Source organism: Rhineura floridana, chromosome 8 (genome assembly GCF_030035675.1).
Source record: "Rhineura floridana isolate rRhiFlo1 chromosome 8, rRhiFlo1.hap2, whole genome shotgun sequence".
Taxonomy (NCBI): domain Eukaryota; kingdom Metazoa; phylum Chordata; class Lepidosauria; order Squamata; family Rhineuridae; genus Rhineura; species Rhineura floridana.
In genome coordinates this window covers 45863624-45881658 of record NC_084487.1, presented here as the reverse complement: position 1 = coordinate 45881658, position 18035 = coordinate 45863624, and the positions used below count along the sequence as shown (strand labels likewise).

Here is an 18035-nt window from a genome sequence, read left to right as displayed (position 1 = left end):
TGCCATATTCTGATGGGGCTGTCTCTCTTAAATATGGTGTGCTTTGAAATTTGCAAAGAACATCACCATGATTCATGAAGCAAGGATTATGTTTGTTCTGGGCCCAGTCTCAGCAACTCATTCATTTTAATAAGTCATTTGGTCAGACCTAATGATCCCCACGTGAAAAGCTTTCCAGTATCAAAGTTACATTGCAGTGGTTTGAAGCTGGATTCTACTGCATTGTCTAACTTTGCATTCTGTATTTTCCTGCCCATGGCTTGAACTAATTATGTCTATATACTATTGTATAGCTGATTTTTCTTTAACAAATAGCTGCTGGTGTGGGTGGGGCAGATTGAGACTGTAGGGAGAGCTAGGCTGTAACCCTTTGTCCTCACCTTGGTCTTGACCTGAAACAGAAGCCTCTGCACCTGCTGTTTGCAATTTGAGGTGTATGCCTATGGCAGAGAAGCCCTCATTTGCACCATAGCAGGTGCTGGGGAGGGAGAATTTCTAGTTGGAACTAGGGAGCAAAGAGTTATGTCCCTGCATCTCTAAACTCATGGTCCTGATTTGGATCATCACCCACCCCCCAACACCAGCCATTTGTTTAAGAAAAAATAACTTTTCAGGGGAAAATTGTAACAAACATCACATCTGCTTTGTTGTGGACTCAGATGTTGAATTTTTATTTTATTTATTTAAATATTTACACACTGTACTTTCAAGTAAAACCTCACAAGGTAACTTAAAACTTAAAAACACAGTATGACAGTAAATCCAGTTGAAAAATGTCAAACAAATCAGCAAAAGCTATTTGACAAAGAATCTCAGGTTTAAAAGGCCTGTCTGAATAATACAGTTTTTAGAAGATACCTAAAAATGAGCAGGGATGACTCCTGCTGAAGGTGTTTTGGCAATGAGTTCCAAAGGGCAGGGCTTGCCACACTAAAGGTTTGGTCCCTGGAAAAGGCCAGTCAAATCACAGGGGATGTGGGACTACCAAAAGAGCCCCATCAGAAGACCTCAGCGATCAAGGTGGAGCACAAGGAATCAGATGGTCCTTCGGGAACTTTGAGTCCAAGTTGAGTAAGGCTTTGTGAATTATGACAGCTATGGAGCCAAAATGGGGCTACTGAAAAACAAGAGGGAGCTATCAGCACACTTGAGGGAACCCCAAGCCTTGCAGAAGTAGAAAAAATAGGATAGAAAACCCAGGGGGCACTCCTCAAACAGTCCAGCAAGGACTGAGAATACTGAGGGTGGGGAAGGTACAGAAAAGCAGGGGGAGAGGGGGATGGAATGGAGTATCCTGAAAGAAAATATGGCTGGCTAGAACCCTGAATTGGAGCACTGCACACTGCAACATTTTGTGGCAAGTCCCACCCATTCTGCCTATTGTCACTTGAATTTACAAAAACATTAGCCACATACCTTTTGAGAGCAGATTAGGCTGGAAAAAGTCGCTGATTTGCTTCTTTTTATTAGATCTCACCACAGAATTTATGAAGTAAAACTATGCTGGAATTGTGTTTCATAACACAGGATCAGCCTGCTCTTTCCTTCACTCTAGGCTCTTGCAAAGCATAGAAAATTTCAGAGCCATTCATGATCACACCAGGCTTTCATCTCCCCCCGCCCCCACTTACCCCTCTCAAGCCAGTCACACAATTAAGAAGGAAACCACAATCACAAGCCATGGAGGAACTTGACGTGACAACTCAGAAAGCTGGGTGTAGGCTTAGAGTTAGTTAACTGCTGTGGTTCTCATTATTTCTTTTCAATGTCAAGTGATATATTGTTATGCAGTTTCATGAGGCTGAGAAATTTCCCTCTGCGTGGAATTGCCTCATGTCTGGTATATTTGGATTTCCTCTTATTTCATAACATCACAGACCGTCACAGACCATCAAATATAATGAGTATCTTTGAGACATAATTAATCTATTTGATAATCTATTCTAGCAGGACTCTCTCTACTTATAAATTATACCTGACAAGATGAGATATTCCTCCATAAAAGGTGACTGCACAATAAAACTGGGCAACTTGTTCTATAACTCAACAGTTTTCAGTGTTGGAAAGTATTTTATATAACCAGCTTAAATTTGCTGTGCTGAAACTTATTTATTATTGGTCCTTAAGGATAGAAAGATCTGTCAGTTTCAGTTCACTCAGTTTCTCAGTTCAGTTCTCCATATTTCTGCAGCAATCTGCAATTATTATTACTATGATTATTTTTTTTAAAATCCTTGTGAAAATTCACCAGCATTTTAGTGTGAATTTCTCCTAATAAACATATTTTTGTATGCAGTTTTGACCAATTTACACATTTGTGCAAGGAATTTCTCCTTATATAATGCATTTTTGTATGTTACTTTCACTCATATATTCATTTTTATATCAACTTTCCCCTAATATATGCATTTTTGTAAACATTGCATGGTTGAACTACACTACAAAATTCAGATAAGTGCAGATTTTGAAGGATGGCTGTGTTTCGTTTCTCATATTGTTTTGGAAAGTGTGATTTCGATAGATTCTGCTCTAAATGCGAACTGAATCAAATTTCTCCCCCATCTCTATTGGACACCTACTGTATATATGTACCACTTTCGATCACAAAGTAACCTCAATGTGGTTTACATAAAGTGCTCAAAAGAATAGAAATACAAATCCTAAATACAAACTTTAAAACCATTGCACTGCAAATAACAATTTTAATCAACAAAACACTACCAAAAGGAAACAAGAACCTAAACGTGGTTGCCAAAAGCTTGGGAAAACAATGTCTTCACCATGCAGTGAAATTGCATGGAGGATAGAGAGGGGTGTGGGTGTGTGTATAGAAACTAGCCAATTGGACAAAGATAAAATATAATGCTCATTGCTGTACCCCTCACTAGTACATGGCCCCTGAAAGGTTTCTCAGAAGGGAATGCAGGCCTTGGGCTGAAAAAGGCTTCCTACCCTTGATCTAGGGGGAGGAAGTTCCATAGCTGGGGTACAACCAGGGAGAAGGCCCTGCTCTGGGAAACCTATGCCCATTTCTTCTTGTCCTCCCCTGGTTGGCCCCTGGTTTATTTGTGCTTCATTTTTGGCAGGGCTTCTGTGTCATTATCAGATGCATGACGTTAACAAAGCAAGAGGGCAATTTTTTACTTGATGTGATGCACTAGTGTCACCTGCTGAATTTCTGCTTGTTACGCAGCTAAGAAAGGAATCTCAGCCCTGCCAAGAAAAGATGGCAATCATAAGTATGCCTAGAAAACCATTATGAAGAGCTATTGTTTCCCAGGGCAATTGCTGATTGCCCCCTTTATTAGGACATTTTCCAAAGGATTGTTATAATCAGAATGTTTGAAACTTGCTATCATATGCCCCTTCATCTTTGTTTTCTCTAAACTACATATTTCTCTAAGCTCCTTCACCATTTCCTCATATATTAAGTGGCTTGATAATCTTTATTTCATGACAGCCATAATAGCTTTGCAGTGTCTTTTTGAAAATTTGGCCTGGCAAAATTTCCAAAACATAGATTCAAGCTTTATTACAATTAACAAATAACATTCTTTAGTCCATAAGGGCCAAACTAGATATTGCCCACAAGACACACAGTCTCCTCTGTCCTTTTATCTTCTGGATAAGAAGAAAAAAGTGAGGAGGTATTTTTAGTGGATAGATAGTTGGAGGGGAAAGGGTTAAGCAGCCCTCTCTGCTCTTCAGCTCCTGCTTGCAGCCTCTAAGCTGCTTTTCATTAATAAAACCATATGAACATAAAAAGAAACTGGTGAAATAGACCAAGGGCCCATTTAACGTGGGGAAGGGGTGCAGCTCAGTGGTAGAGCACATGTTTTGCATGTTAAAGCTACCAGGCTGAATCCTTGGCATCTCCAGGTAGGGCTGGGAAAATACTCCTGTCTGAAACCTGGAAAGCTACTGCCAGGCATTGTCGACTGTACTGAGCTAGATGGACCAGTGGTGCTACATGGTATAAGGCAGCTTCCTGTGTTGCTTCTTATGTTCCCAATCCAGCATCCTGTTTCCAAAAGTGGTCACTTGTATGATTCCAAGAAGCCCACAACCAAGGAATGAAGGCAAAAGCTCTTCCCTGATAATGTCCCCTGATATTGAGAAATACATTGCCTTTGAACACAGAAGGTTCATTTAGCTAACATGGCTAAAAGCCATTGTCAAACATCTCATCCTTGAATGTGTCTAATCCCTTGAAAACCTATCTGAGCCAGAGATCAGAACCTGTGGCTCTCTAGATGTTGTTGGACCCCAGTTGCCAGTAGCCCCAGTTAGCATGGCCAGTAACATCTGGAGGGTCATAGGTTTCCTGTCTAAGCAAATGGTTGTCACCACTGGCAATGGCCAGTGTTGGGAGACTCTATGTCATCTCCTGTATAACATCTAGTTTGTTCTTTAAGGACTGGAGATGACACTGGGAAACAGATCGTTAATGTGAGATTGATGGAGATCAGTGGCTAGCCATGTGGGAAAAACCACTATTTAAATAAATATTGGCTCATACCAGGAACCAGTTGGTACATCGTTGGTACACAAGTCCATTGAAATTATCTCATGTTACTAAAACACAATCTAGTTTATGCTGGAGGGAATGCAGAGAAACAGGTTTCTATTTACATAAGTGGTGGTCCTCTCCATGGTTACAGGACTTTTGGGGAAAGTTTTGGAGGAGATACAGGTCATCAGCCTACTAATAGAACTAACATCACAACTTGCCCTTCTTAATCTATTTTTCTACACAACAAATCTTTAAAAAATAAAAATCTTATTTGTCACCTTCTAAAGGCAGCAAAGACACTCGTTGCGAGAACTTGGAAATCTGAAAAATCTAGGTCTAGACAGGTGGCGGTGTGCTCAAGTGTGGCACATGGTCCTGTTAGAAAGGTTAACTGAAAAAAGAAAGTTGGTTAGTGGTCAAAAGAAAGCAGATACATCTACTTCAGTCTGGTATGACTTTATTGTATTTACAAATCAGCAATTAGACATCCACCCCCACCATATGTACAGTTACAGTTGTCATAGAGGTATAAGTGATATTGAGTCAGCAACTTTGTTCCCAGGAAAACTGCAGACAACAAAGGGAGACAAACATAAATCAGTAATTATTAAATATAAATTGCAGATATATAACCACATAGCAAGGGTCTCAGGAGAAAACTGTTATAAGGCGACCAGGATATTAATTAGATGCAACTCGCTATTTCTTTTTAGGGATAATAGTATAACTTTAGGAACTCAGGAGAGAGGTTTTCAAAAACTTTCCCCCCTTTTTCACTAGTTTTTTAATATTTGCTGGGAGGAAAGGGTTATTATTATTATTTCGTATGTTAAATTTAGGGGTTTTTTCCTGTGTCAATGTGTATTATCATGAACTGATGTATAATGTGGACACAGATTTCCTTTTGGAACTAAATTGTTTATATAACAATTTTTGGGTGATTAAAAAAAACCTCACTGGCAATCACCAGTGTTGGGAGACTGTATGTGCATCTCCTGTGTAACATCTAGTTTGTTCTTTAAGGACTAAAGAATGACTGCATCACTCGTTCTTGACATTCTAGGCAAGCTAATTACATGATGCAATTAATGTATCTAATATTTACAATGTAAATAGCAGGGGTGTGTGTGTGTGTGTGTGTGTGTGTGTGTGTGTGAGAGAGAGAGAGAGAGAGAGAGAGAGAGAGAGAGAGAGAGAGAGCACGGCTGGGACTGTGGTTTGTGGGAAAGTTTTTTTTTAACCCTTTCCCTCCAAACCATGATCCCAATGAAAACCACCCCGTCCATCAAAGCTGCTGTTAGTTCCAGGAGGGAGGCTTCCACTGGCACTGAGGAAAACTTCCCTTCTGAGGATAATAGCAGCTTCAGCAAAAAGGATGGGATGATGAATGATTTTCATTGAGATCACAACATTTGGGGAAAGGGTTAGTCCTCCCAATGGTCCTGAACTTGCTTGAGCACCCTGTGGCTGCTATTTACATTTCAAAAACTAGACATATTAATTGCATTCATGTAATATATGTCTAATTTGGCAGTGCATAGTTAAATGATGAAATTTGCTACCACAAGCTTTAGTAATGGCCACCATCTTGGATAGCTTTAAAGTGGGTTCACATCCATGAAGGACACAGCTATAAATGGCTACTAACCCAGATGACTGTGTATTATGTCCCATATTTGAGGTGATATGCCTCTAAATATCAGATGCTTAGGAGCACAAGGGGGGATACTGCTGTTAGCTTATGTCCTGCTTGTGGGCTTTCATAGGTTTCTGGTTGGCCACTGTGCTCAGGATGCTGGACGTTTAGTCTGATCCAATGTTCTTACTGAAATCAATGGGCTTGTGATAAACCTTTGTGCTAAATTATGACCTCCAGAAGAGATAGATTGATTCCATAAAGGAAGCCACAGACCTGAACTTACAAGATCTGAACAGGGTGGATCATGACAGATGCTTTTGGAGGTCACTGATTCATAGGGTTGCCATAAGTCGTAATCGGCTTGAAGGCACATAACAACAACAACATGACCTCCAGATTTATTTTCTGAGCTATACAGGATGCTTAAAATATAGGCTCCATCCATATACAGGGCTAATTTGATAGATCTGAGTCAGTATAAGGTAGATTCCTTTGTTTCTAAAAGTGGAAAGAGACCCAAGGGCCACAGTGACTCCAAAAGTTATTTATATATTTTATTTACAACATTTATATACTCCTTGATTGTGAAAAAACCTCAAAGTGATTTACAGAAGGCATTAAAATAATAAAATTATTGGCAAAAACAGTAAAAGACAGGTATTTAAAACATTCAAAATAATAAAACAAACAATGAATTAAAAAGATAAAAAAACGTAATAGCTTTTACATGTCTGGGTAGGCTTGCCTAAACAAAAATGTTTAGTAGGTGCCAAAAAGAGTACAAAGAAGGTGTCTGCCTAATGTCAATAGGCAGGGTGTTCCAAAACGTAAGTGTTGCCATACTAAACAATCGATTTGTTATAAGAGCAGAACAAGTACTATGTGGAACCTGTAACATGGCAAACACACCCTGACTTGGACTGGTGGCAAATTGACAACCAGTGCAGATTTTAGAGCAGAGGTATTATGTGCTGATAGGGACTCACTCATGCCAGCAATCGTGCTGCAGCCGTCTGCTCTAACTGCAGCCTCTGGGCCAGGTTGTGCTGCATGGGGATTTCTGTGACCTTGGCTGACTAGCTGCCAGGATTTTTTTAGTTTTAGTTTTTTGTTAGGAATCCTGACTGGTTGTGGGATGTTGAGTTTTCTGCCTTACTCATAGGAATCTTGTTGTGGTTGGTATGGTATTGCACTTAGGAAATCATCACTGTTTTTTCTTTTCTATTTGCATTTCATTCACCTTTAATCTCACTTCATTACATCCATAGAAGCAACAACAGTGGTTCCATGCACTTAGCTCAATTCCCTTAAACCTACTGATGATGCACCTTGTTGGTTGCACGACGGTTTGTTCTTTGCCCAATAATATTAAAAGAGAATCCACATACTGGGAAGTGTGGCTGCAATTGCTGTTGTTCCCAAGCTCCTGCCTGTGAAGGTAGACCAAACCATGTGTGCTCTCTCTGTCAATTATTACTTACTGGAATTGGGTTGGCTGTCAAAGTGAGTTTATAGCCACAGGGTAGACAGAAAAGGGTGGAGTATCTTCTTACTCTTACTCATTTCTCAAACCTCTTTCTGAAGTGAAGGGTCAAGTCTGTAAAGAAGTTTAGAGCAGCCATGTTAAAAGGCAGGCAGGGCATTGCCAACCCTGCTTTGATATGGATATTGTTGCAGAGGATCCCTAGTCAAGCCTTACCAGCAGCACAATCCTAGCCATATCTACTCAGAAGTAAGTCCTGTTGAGTTCTATGGGGCTTAGTCCCTTAGTGTGTTTAGAATTGCAGCCTTCAAGGGCATCCATCTTTACTCCTAAGTGCTCTTATCTAACATATCCATAGTACTAGGCTCCCTTCTTCCTACAATGGTGTTCTGGTGACTGGCCTGGCCTGAGGGCACTTAAACCCTAGTAGGCTAAATCAAATGTTCCCTACCTAGGCTTCCTAAGCAGGTAAGAGGGAATGATTCTGTCACTTCAGCTGGACATGGGGACCCCATGTTTTAGCTAAGATTTGTTTATTTGCAACCAGAGAAATGTTTTTGTTTGAATGGTATACTCTAAGAAACTGTGGTTGATGTTTGATGTATCATGCTTAATGACATCACTAGGGCCCACCCCATGACATCTCTAAGGCCCATCCCTGAAATCTCAGGGTTTGGGATACTTCTCACGTGGCAACCCTTATCCATCTCTCTATGTAGCAGTTCAGAGAGACACATGCTCACAACATGGACACAGAAGAAAGGAGTGTGTTGCCTGAGAAGAACAGGAAGAGATGCTCAGACAAACAAACAAGGTTGCAGGGTGGTCAATGAGAGGAACACAAATATTACTTTTTCTGTCTAGCACCCCACATCCACTTGTTCAGGAAACGAACTACAAGCGTTGTGGTCTCATTCCAATATTGACCTAGGTCTTTCTAGCAATTCTTCATTTTAAAAATCAATGCAGGATATTTGTGATAAAGACTAATCAGTGTTTAGCAGACTGCATAATTGCATACACAAGTTGCCCCTTATTTTCTGCCAGGAATGAAACTGCTCAGTTCTTAGAAAACTGGGCGACTCTTTGGTATAAAAAATGCTACAGTTGCCAGCCATTGGGAGATGTAGAAGGCGGGGCTAGACAAGTGATAGCCAGACACTGGGGATCAATCAGGGCCTGAGAGCAGCACATCTCTAGATGGAAAGTCCTGTTTTGAAACAAGGAAAGGGGTGGGGCTATAGAAGCAACATTCTGATTGGAGGATGAGTAAGAGTGGGTGGATTCTGTAAATGACCGATGGCAGTTTCAAATGCAGGGGGAAAATGCCTTAACTGTCACAGCTCAGTTCTCTCAGGTAGGATAAAATTAGTGGAGCAAAAAACTGTGTGGGGCTGTGACTGGTCCTTTGCAGAAAGCTCAGGAGTGGGATTTTTCCCTTTGAGAAACCAGTTTGTACTTTGTGTGTGTATGTGTGTGTACCTATATATTTGCCTATGTAGCCCAAGAAATATTAGCTGTCTTATTTATACTATATATTTATTTATGTATTTATAGCATTTTTACCCCATTCCTTAGTCGAAAAAAGCTAACAGGGCAGTTTACAAATATCAACAATGACACAGATATAGCTAATATAATTAATGTAACTATGTAATAATGTGAAATAATATCATAAATAATGATATAATAATATGACTAATGTGTTTGTATACTGAATGTCAAACTGCTAGATTTTATAATTTGACATGTGAAAAAATGTACAGAGATCTGTGGGGTGTAACAAGGGTTACCATACCTTATTTTCAAGCATGTTGATGTTTTGAGTGGTGTGCCTCTGAGCATCTACAGAGTGCCTTTCTACAAAGTGAAACAGTTTATGGAACTCCCTCCCTAGAGAGGTTAGGGAGACCTACTCAATTTTGGTTTTTAAGGGGTTAGCTAAGACTATAATGTTCTGGCCAGTATTTGAGGAAAGGTGAATTTTATTCCAGAATTATTTTGTCCTGCTGCTGCTGTTACAGATTTATAGCGGCTATTTATGCTGTTAGGTTTTTTTTACTTTTAATTGATTTTATTGTATTGCATTGATTGAATTTTAGTGCCATATGGAGTGTTGCTGCCAAACAACTGTGTCGCTATATTATGCTACATATCGACTATATATTTGTTGTTCGGGAGAGTACTATAAAAACAAATGAGAAGCAGTCTCATAAAAATCAAAACAGGTTGGGATTGACCTGTGATAAAAGGCAGTAGGGTCAACTGTTCCTTTGTAACAAGTTATGATTCCAACAGAGTTATCTTTGACTTGTGAAAAAACAGATCAATATTTGCTGCTGTATAACCAACGTCACAGTGCATCTCTGCCTGAAAGGAGAGAATGATGCATACAAAACCAAAGAACAAATCCTTTGATTGAAAAATTTAATGGATTCATTGAAACACATTATAAAATGAAAATTATCCCTGCATGAGCAATACAGATACAATCGGTTGCATTTGAAGTGCAAACAAGAGAAAGTATTGGCAAGTGATAGAATGTATAGTACCCACCTAATAAAGATTCCTTTCTCTCCTGCTTCTTGGTATCTGTGGTTTTTCTTTCTACCAAATCTTAATTAAACCACTACATTTTCCATCTAGCTCCTTACTTGAGGGTGTGTATTCTGTGATCAAAAGGATAATTATCTGTATGTATTTTTGGAAAGTTTACAGTAACATTTTTGCTGCAAATTCCTCCTTGGACCTGGATTTAAAACACCCTTATTCGAAACGTACAATAGCGGTCAGAAAGGACAACACTGTTAGTATATAGAGGTATACCAAATGAAAAACAAACCACATTTGTCATGAATTTTAACATTTTGCCATTTGTGCATGTAAAATTTGATTATAGATTGTGTCTCTGGTTGAGGCTGGGTGCATGTCAGAGCTTGAAATCAATTTGATACATGATCGTGGCAATATTCTCTGGCGACTCCGTCAGGAATTGCACAGAGACCTTCCCACCCTGATGCCAACTAATGAAAAGAAGGGCAGGGAGGAGGAGGAACATTTCATAAAAGATGTGATCTAGCAATTCACAATGATTTAAGCTGTTTGGAGGCTGCATTCTTTTTTTATGCCCTCACGGCAGCAAATAAAATGTACACCTGGTTGCTGTGCCAGCTGTGAAACCCAACAGAGTCAAGCTAATCAGTACAGAAACACTATTTCCACAGTGGCTATCAGGCAATGGGCTTTGGATTTCCTTTTTCCATTTCTTCTTAATTTTGGAGTCCCCCCCCCGAATGTTAGATGACAAGAAATGCTTAACTCGTTTTCTGTGGATGCATAAAATGCCTCTATATATCTGCCTTGATGCTGTCAGATCAGGGTAAACAAAATGCTTAGATCTTAATGATAATTCTCCCCTATTTTTTCCCTAGTCCCTTTGCTGTATGTGTGCAAAGTGTTACATTTTAGTAAAGCATTAGAGTAATCTCCAGAAATACTTTTGAAACAGGGAATCTACTGTGTATGGCAGATCCACACCATATATTCAAAACACATTTAACACACATTTATAGTACCTGACTTCCCCCAAAGTATCATGGGAACTGTAGTTTGTTAAGACTGCTGAGAACTGGTCGCTCTGTGAGAGGGAAACCACAGTTCCCAGGATTCTTTGGGGAAGTCATATGGTTTAAATGTGTGTTGGATATGTTTTAAATGTATGGCTGCCAGATTAATAATTAGCCTAACATACAGCAGAGTTGTTTGCACAGTCTTGAATGATTTCAGATGCCATGTTTCTGATCTGGGAAACCGAGCTTGTGTGCTCCCTCTCCTTTATTAATTAGATGTTTTTACCCACCATTCACCATCTTACAGTGGGTTATACTTACAACAATAGAATATACAGTTATAACAATAAATAAAAATGTTGTAATTATAAAACAAAACTGTTTTAAATGGAACAGAACAGTAAAAATTCAGCAAACAGGTGGGTCCCACATAACAATTTACCTTAACTGTCAAAGGCCTGGATAAATGGATGTGCCTTCAGCTTATGGCAAAAGTTGTATAATGAAGGTGCTAGATGCACCTTTTCTACTTTGCCCTGATATCAGAATCTTCAACTATGGATGAGTGTTAATGAAGAATGGTTCCCAAACCATGATTTGAAATGGGTTGCAAACGATCATTTGGAGGCAATCCTGACTAGTGCTAACCCATATTTTGTCTAATTTGAATATTGTGGCAAAGTATGGTTATTCAAACTGAGAAAGGGAGGAGCAAATTTATGAGCAAGAGGGGAGCAAGGAGCATGCATGCCCACAGCACCATGGTTTGTAGGATCAAGGAAAATGATTTCTTAATTTAGCCATTCTTTTTCAGGTGGTCTTTTATCCAGAAATTAATAATAAACTCTCTAATAATATCTAAATTCCCAAAACTTTCATTCTCACAGTTCTTTGCTGAGAAGGTAAGCATTTATGATTAATGTTATACAGATGGGCACAATAAACAATGGAGAGGTTTTGTTCTGATAGACTAAAATTGTCAAATTAGTTGCAAGGACATAGTTGGAATTAGGATCAACATCATCTCCGTAGTATCACTCTCTTTTACAGATTACCAAAGATGTTCATTGTTGTTTTCCTCAAGTTTTCAAATATTTGAATGCAATTATCATAATCACAGTATTGTTTGCTTCTGGTTATTGGGAAAGGATACAATTATTTCATATGATCTACTCCATCAACTCTGTCTACAATAAGTGGCCTATTCTATATTGGCACTTTTCCCCTGAGCGATGCTCTGTGTCTTTAACAGTTGCACAGTAGGTAAGATATTCAACAGGCTACTCTTTCCACCCCTACACCAATTGTCTTTCTTGTATCTCCCAGGGCCAGGGCAGGGCTGAGGTAGCCATCTCAAGCAGCTGATTTGGGATGCCATGAAAGGGCAGAAATGTTTTTAGTTACTTGCTTTATAATGGTTGTATTTTTACTGTTAAGGTTAGGGGAAAGTCCTTGTAGTATTTTCTGCCTCAGGTGGCAACATAACTTGACCACCCTTCTGTACCTTGACTGGGGGCACATTTGCTGCTATGCCTCAGGCAGCAAAATCTTGGGTCAGCCCCCCGGCATAGCATTTTTTATTTTAAGACGTGGTAACTCAGGGCCCGTTTATACCTTCTTCCAAAATTCTTGAACGTTCTCATAGCAATCTGCTATTCTGTTTGCAGAATCATAGCTGTTTGCTGCATGGGAGAATGGAAAGAGACAGTGACATCTCAGGAAAAAACTCTCCACATTTCTCATCAGTTTTTTAAATCAAGTAACCATTTGCCACATTCATGGCACTCAGGAGGCACGTGAAGAATTTTGTGAAAAATTATTCTGAAGCTGAGATAAAAGTCAGAGAAGCAACATCTAATGATCCCTGGGGCCCCTCTAGTTCTCTGATGTTAGAGATAAGTGACCTGACTTTTAACACAGTTTCTCTTACTGAGATTATGAGTGTGATATGGCACAGGATGAATGACCATGGAAAGAACTGGAGGCATGTGTACAAGTCTCTCACGCTCTTGGACTATCTCCTCAAGAATGCATCAAAGAAAGTCATACAGCATTGTCAAGAGGGCTTCTTTAACATTCAGGTGTTAAAGGATTTCCATCATTTAGATGAAGCAGGAAAAGATCAAGGTAAAACTACCAAGTATTTTTAGAAGTTCCTTAAAGTTGTGGTGTGTGTGTATTTGGGGTTAGGGTTAGGGAAGATACTGTTACTGTTATTGTTTACTTAATTTATGTGTCTTAAACTTGAACATCTCAAAGCGACATACATATCCCCCAAATTGTTCAGGGGTTAAAAAGTTCTGAACCAAGATTCCATGTTTAGACATGGGGAGAGGCTATAGCTTAATAGTAGCACACATGCTTTGGATTCAGAAGGGTTCAGATTCACTCATCTCTAGTTAAAGTGATGGGGAAGACCACTGTATTAGCCAGTGAAATCTACATGAACATTGCCAAAAGTTGCAACAGTAAATCAAAAGGGACACAAGGAGGAGCAAGTGACCAAGCATCTCATACCCTGTAAATACCCAAGATCCTAGACAATATGAGTCAAATAAAGATTGGAAGGCCATTTGCACAAAATGCTAGGTAAGTGATAAATATAATTGAAGCATCTGTTGCAGCATCCAGCAGGATGGATTAAATAGATGGCATGTTAGATTAAAAGAAAATTATGTAAACTCATATATGAATCCAGTAATGTTAGAAAAACTGTTGGTGTCATAAATAATTAAAATATTGCACTAGTAAATGCATTAAATTATTAACAGCACTTGCTGAGAATATCAGCAGCTGCTAGATGAAGCAAACAGTCCATCAGCTCTGAGTCTTTTCATGAATATCTGCTGTCAGATGAATTACAACCCTATACGATGCATGTAAATAAATTCCAACTGTGACCAACTTAATTTATGTTTTAATGATTTAGATGTGCCAATTATTTTTATTTATGTGTTCTCTGGGATAAGAAAATCATATAAGGAAGGAAAGTCTCAGCACTGCTTTTGAAATACTGAAGCAAAGTTATTGTATTGCTTCATCTCCTATTGATATGAGTGACAAAGCAACTTGCAAACAAATAATTTCATTGTCTTGCAAGACACAGTGCCTCTTTAGCTTCACTCTGATAACAGATGGAACTGATACATGAATCATATTGCCAGTGCTAGCTAACAGCTATTTCATCTAAAAATCTTCCTTTTCACAAATTATATAAATCTATGCTGTAGGTTAGGTCACAAACTATGGTAGAGAGTATCCACTAATTGGGTAATAATTTGCAATGCCTGGACACCCTTACAATAGATGCAACATGCCATCTATTAAAATGTGTCAGTTGGCATTCCCTCCAGACAGAACACTTATTTTCATTGACATTATATTTATCATTTTTCTGAATGAGTACAAGAGCTATGATATGATTATGAACTAAATAATCTCTTTAAATAATCTCTTTAAATATAGAAATCTGACAACTGTTGAATCTTTGTTTTTCTAGCTCATTGTCCTAGGTATCAAGAGCTTCATGTTATCAGACACGTGGCATCTTCTGTATCTACAGAGTTCTATAGCAGATTTAGTCAGCAGATACAGATAGTGGTAGTAAACTCTTGACATATTTACCAAATGTTTCTTCAATTTTTTCCAACAGGTTATCATGTGAGGGAGAAGGCTAAGCAAGTCATTGTTTTATTAAAAGATGAACAACTGTTGCATAATGAACGTGAAATAGCCCGTCGGACTAGGCGCCGCACTTCATATGCAATGCTTTCCCCCACAAAGGCTTCTGGCAAAGCTTATTTTCTATCAGCGCCTGCCTCAGATCCCATTTCAGAGTTCCCTCCGTCAGAGGACATCCAACGTAAGCAGCACAGTTTTAAATTGCAATGCAAGTATTTGCATTTCAGAGCTTCAGTGACTGAAGTCCTAGCATGATCCACTAGGTATTCTTGGGCCACATTCATGCTACATATTTATTCCACTGTTATTCCACTTTACACAGTCATGGCTTCCCCCAAAGAATTCTAGGAAGTATAGTTTGTGAGGGATTCTGTTAGGAGACTCCTATTCTCCTCACAGAGTTACAATTTCCAGTGGTTTAACAGCCAGTCCTCTTCCCAGAGAAACCAGAGAAGCCTCAGTAGTGCTTTATTAGTTCACAATGGACAGGCTGACAGTGTAATTGTAAAAAATGTAAATGTACTGCCTTCAAGTCAATTCCGATTTATGGCCACCCTATGAATAGGGTTTTCATGAGGCTGAGAGGCAGTGATTGGCCCAAGGTCACCCAGTGAGCTTCATGGCTATGTGGGGATTCGAACCCTGCTCTCCCAAGTTGTACCATGAACCAGGTTTTTTTTTTAATGGGAGGACAATTCAGAAGACTCTGAAATGCAGCAATTTGGCAACATTGTCTGGATTGTGTGTAAAAACTGAGTGAACAAAGGATGGCAGTCGTGGATAAAGCACCTAGTCGGGAAACAACCAACTCTTTGTGAATCAGCGCTGTTTGCATCTTGTCATTCATGAATGTACAGATTTAGCCAGTCAGCCAAACACCATAATTGATCCTGAGAAGGAAATCCTGAAAATGTTGCTGAACCAGGTCTGGAGACACTTACTGCTGCTTCATCTTACTTTTTAAAGATGTGTACATACTTATGTGTCACATATATGCTTGAAGACAGGAGCAAAGCAAAGGAATGTGAGAACCATAGATACCTCTGTCTCTGAGGGAAATGTGAGCTGAGCTATAACATGCAAATTGCCTTCTGTAGTACACTAATGTCTAGGGACCTGTAATGTTAAGACAAGCAAATAAATATATCATTTTGAATAATTGTTTATTAACCATTAAAATATGTAAAGTATAAGAGAGCTTTTTAAAAATTGTTAACAGCAATTAATTAATATAGAAATGAGAGGGCAGCATCAGTTCATTTATTGCAACATATTTCTATTTGTTTCCAGATTTAAAAAATCCCTGTCACAGGACTGTGGCTTTAAAGTTTTCCATTATCTTTCAAGTGGTGTCTAAATTCCTTTTTAGCTGCTCATAATGTGAAACACAAGCTTGCCATGCTGCAGTAATAACACTCCTTTTAAATACTAATTGGAAGATTTGATGGCAGAGAGGAATGATACTGGCCCTAGTTTTCTAGTTTCTTCCATATAATTTTCACCTAAACAACCAGAACAGTTTGTTCTTTATGATAATTTGCCCCTTTTGAGGAAAAAAATTAGACTTGTTTCACACACTGAGGATATAAGCACAGTTAGCAGGTAAGAACAGTAAAGCCTTGCTGGAATTTGATTCTGTCTGGGTTTGTTGATTATCATAGAAATTATAAAAGCTTTTAGCATTCCAATCTAGCTACTTGGCAGGCAGCATTGTAGCTAATGGACTGAACCAGACTTTTGAGGCATTTTTTTGCCCAATTAACTCTAGGAATTTTAACATCTGTCTAATTTTTTTTCTTTTTACCGAAATATGTTTTAAAATAATACATTTCTTTGACAGATGTTCTCCCTAAGGCATCGTCTGCAGGAGAGCTAAGCCAGCCAGTTCAGGCATCAGGCAAAGCAGAGATAGTCCAAGAAACAACAGCACTGAATGTTGTTGCAAACAAGTCATCAGAGGTAAATCATACACTGCATTTGCAGGGAAGAAGTAGATAAACGTAGCATTTAATCAACTGCTCCTATAATGTATTTCACTACTGATGCAATTTACAGAGCAATTCTATGCATGTTTATTCAGAAGTAAGGCCTGCTGTGTTCAATAGGGCTTACTCCCATGTCGATAAGATTGCAACCATAGATGGTAATTCTCTCATGAATGTCAGAGGTCACGTGGGTTCTATAGCTCCCCCTACAGCTTGAAGACAGGAACACCTCAGGAAATGATTTTACTTTGCTCCTCCCTCATTGCTTAGTCTCAGTTTTCTTTCCTGTCTCAGCTCGGAGCACACCCTTTTGGCTGTCTCCCTTCTTACCTTAGCCTCTCTCCTCCCGTTTTGTTCTTCCAAGCCTTTCTGTATATCTTTCTTCACAGTTTTTTCTATTGCTTCTCTCATTATCCAAAAATAAAATAAAAATTTCTTTCTTACCTTGGTCGCCCTTCCCCAGCCTGTCCTTCTCTAGTTTCATTTTCCCTCGCTCCGCTCCCCGCAAGACATGGAAAAGGCAGCGCGTTACTCATCAAAGAAGAAAAAATCATCAAAAACGGCAGGGCAGTACTCACCCTCGGTTATAGTCAGCTCCCTCCCGCTTAAGATTCCCGCCAGTGTTCAGCAACAGCTGCTTATTGGTGCGGATTACCCCCTGGAAGGGACTTCGTCTCGGATGGACTCCATCGCTCCGTGCACACTGGCCAGAGACAGTGAGTCCACCCAATCTACCTCCCCTCTCCAAGCAACTTCAGCGGTTCCATTTTTGGCCTCTCGCAACATGGCGCCCGGCATTTTGATGGACAACCACAAGGCGGCCGCCATTTTGGAATGCCAATCCCCCGTGATTTTACAGGCCGCTCCAGCGCGAAAGTCACAAAAGGCTCATATTGGGGCAGATGCTTCCCCTGAAATGCCTTTGCTACTGCCTCAACATAGCGCCATGACTATTTCAGCGGCAAGGCCTCTGCGCTCCCCCCCACCCCCCCGTGGGTCTAGGGAATTGGAGCATCTCTCTTCTGAAGACGAGGAGCAAAGAAGGTATGATTCCCCTCACCAGGGCACGCATACCCCCGCCTTTCAGCCTGGCCATAACGCAATGCCTCACCAGCAGTTATTGTCTATCTCTGACTTGTTATCCCCTGCTATATTACAACAGCTT

The 18035-nt window shown here is 39.6% G+C and overlaps 2 protein-coding genes across 6 annotated transcripts in view; one reads left to right on the top strand and one right to left on the bottom strand.

Moving 5' to 3' along the window:
• The window catches only part of GRAP2 (GRB2 related adaptor protein 2), a 100873-nt gene extending 99247 nt beyond the window's left edge, over positions 1–1626 (bottom strand). For all 4 annotated transcript variants that reach the window (XM_061639194.1, XM_061639196.1, XM_061639197.1 and 1 more), the window contains exon 1: positions 1417–1626. The gene's annotated coding sequence lies outside the window, so the exon portion shown is untranslated. The remainder of the gene's footprint in view (positions 1–1416) is intronic.
• ENTHD1 (ENTH domain containing 1) overlaps positions 1–18035 on the top strand; it is a 160576-nt gene that overhangs the window by 101882 nt on the left and 40659 nt on the right. For both annotated transcript variants that reach the window (XM_061639193.1, XM_061639191.1), the window contains exons 2-4: positions 12872–13331; positions 14857–15066; positions 16726–16844. In XM_061639193.1, coding sequence (XP_061495177.1) covers positions 12983–13331; positions 14857–15066; positions 16726–16844 — 678 coding nt within the window. In that variant the 5' untranslated portion in view covers positions 12872–12982. The remainder of the gene's footprint in view (positions 1–12871; positions 13332–14856; positions 15067–16725; positions 16845–18035) is intronic.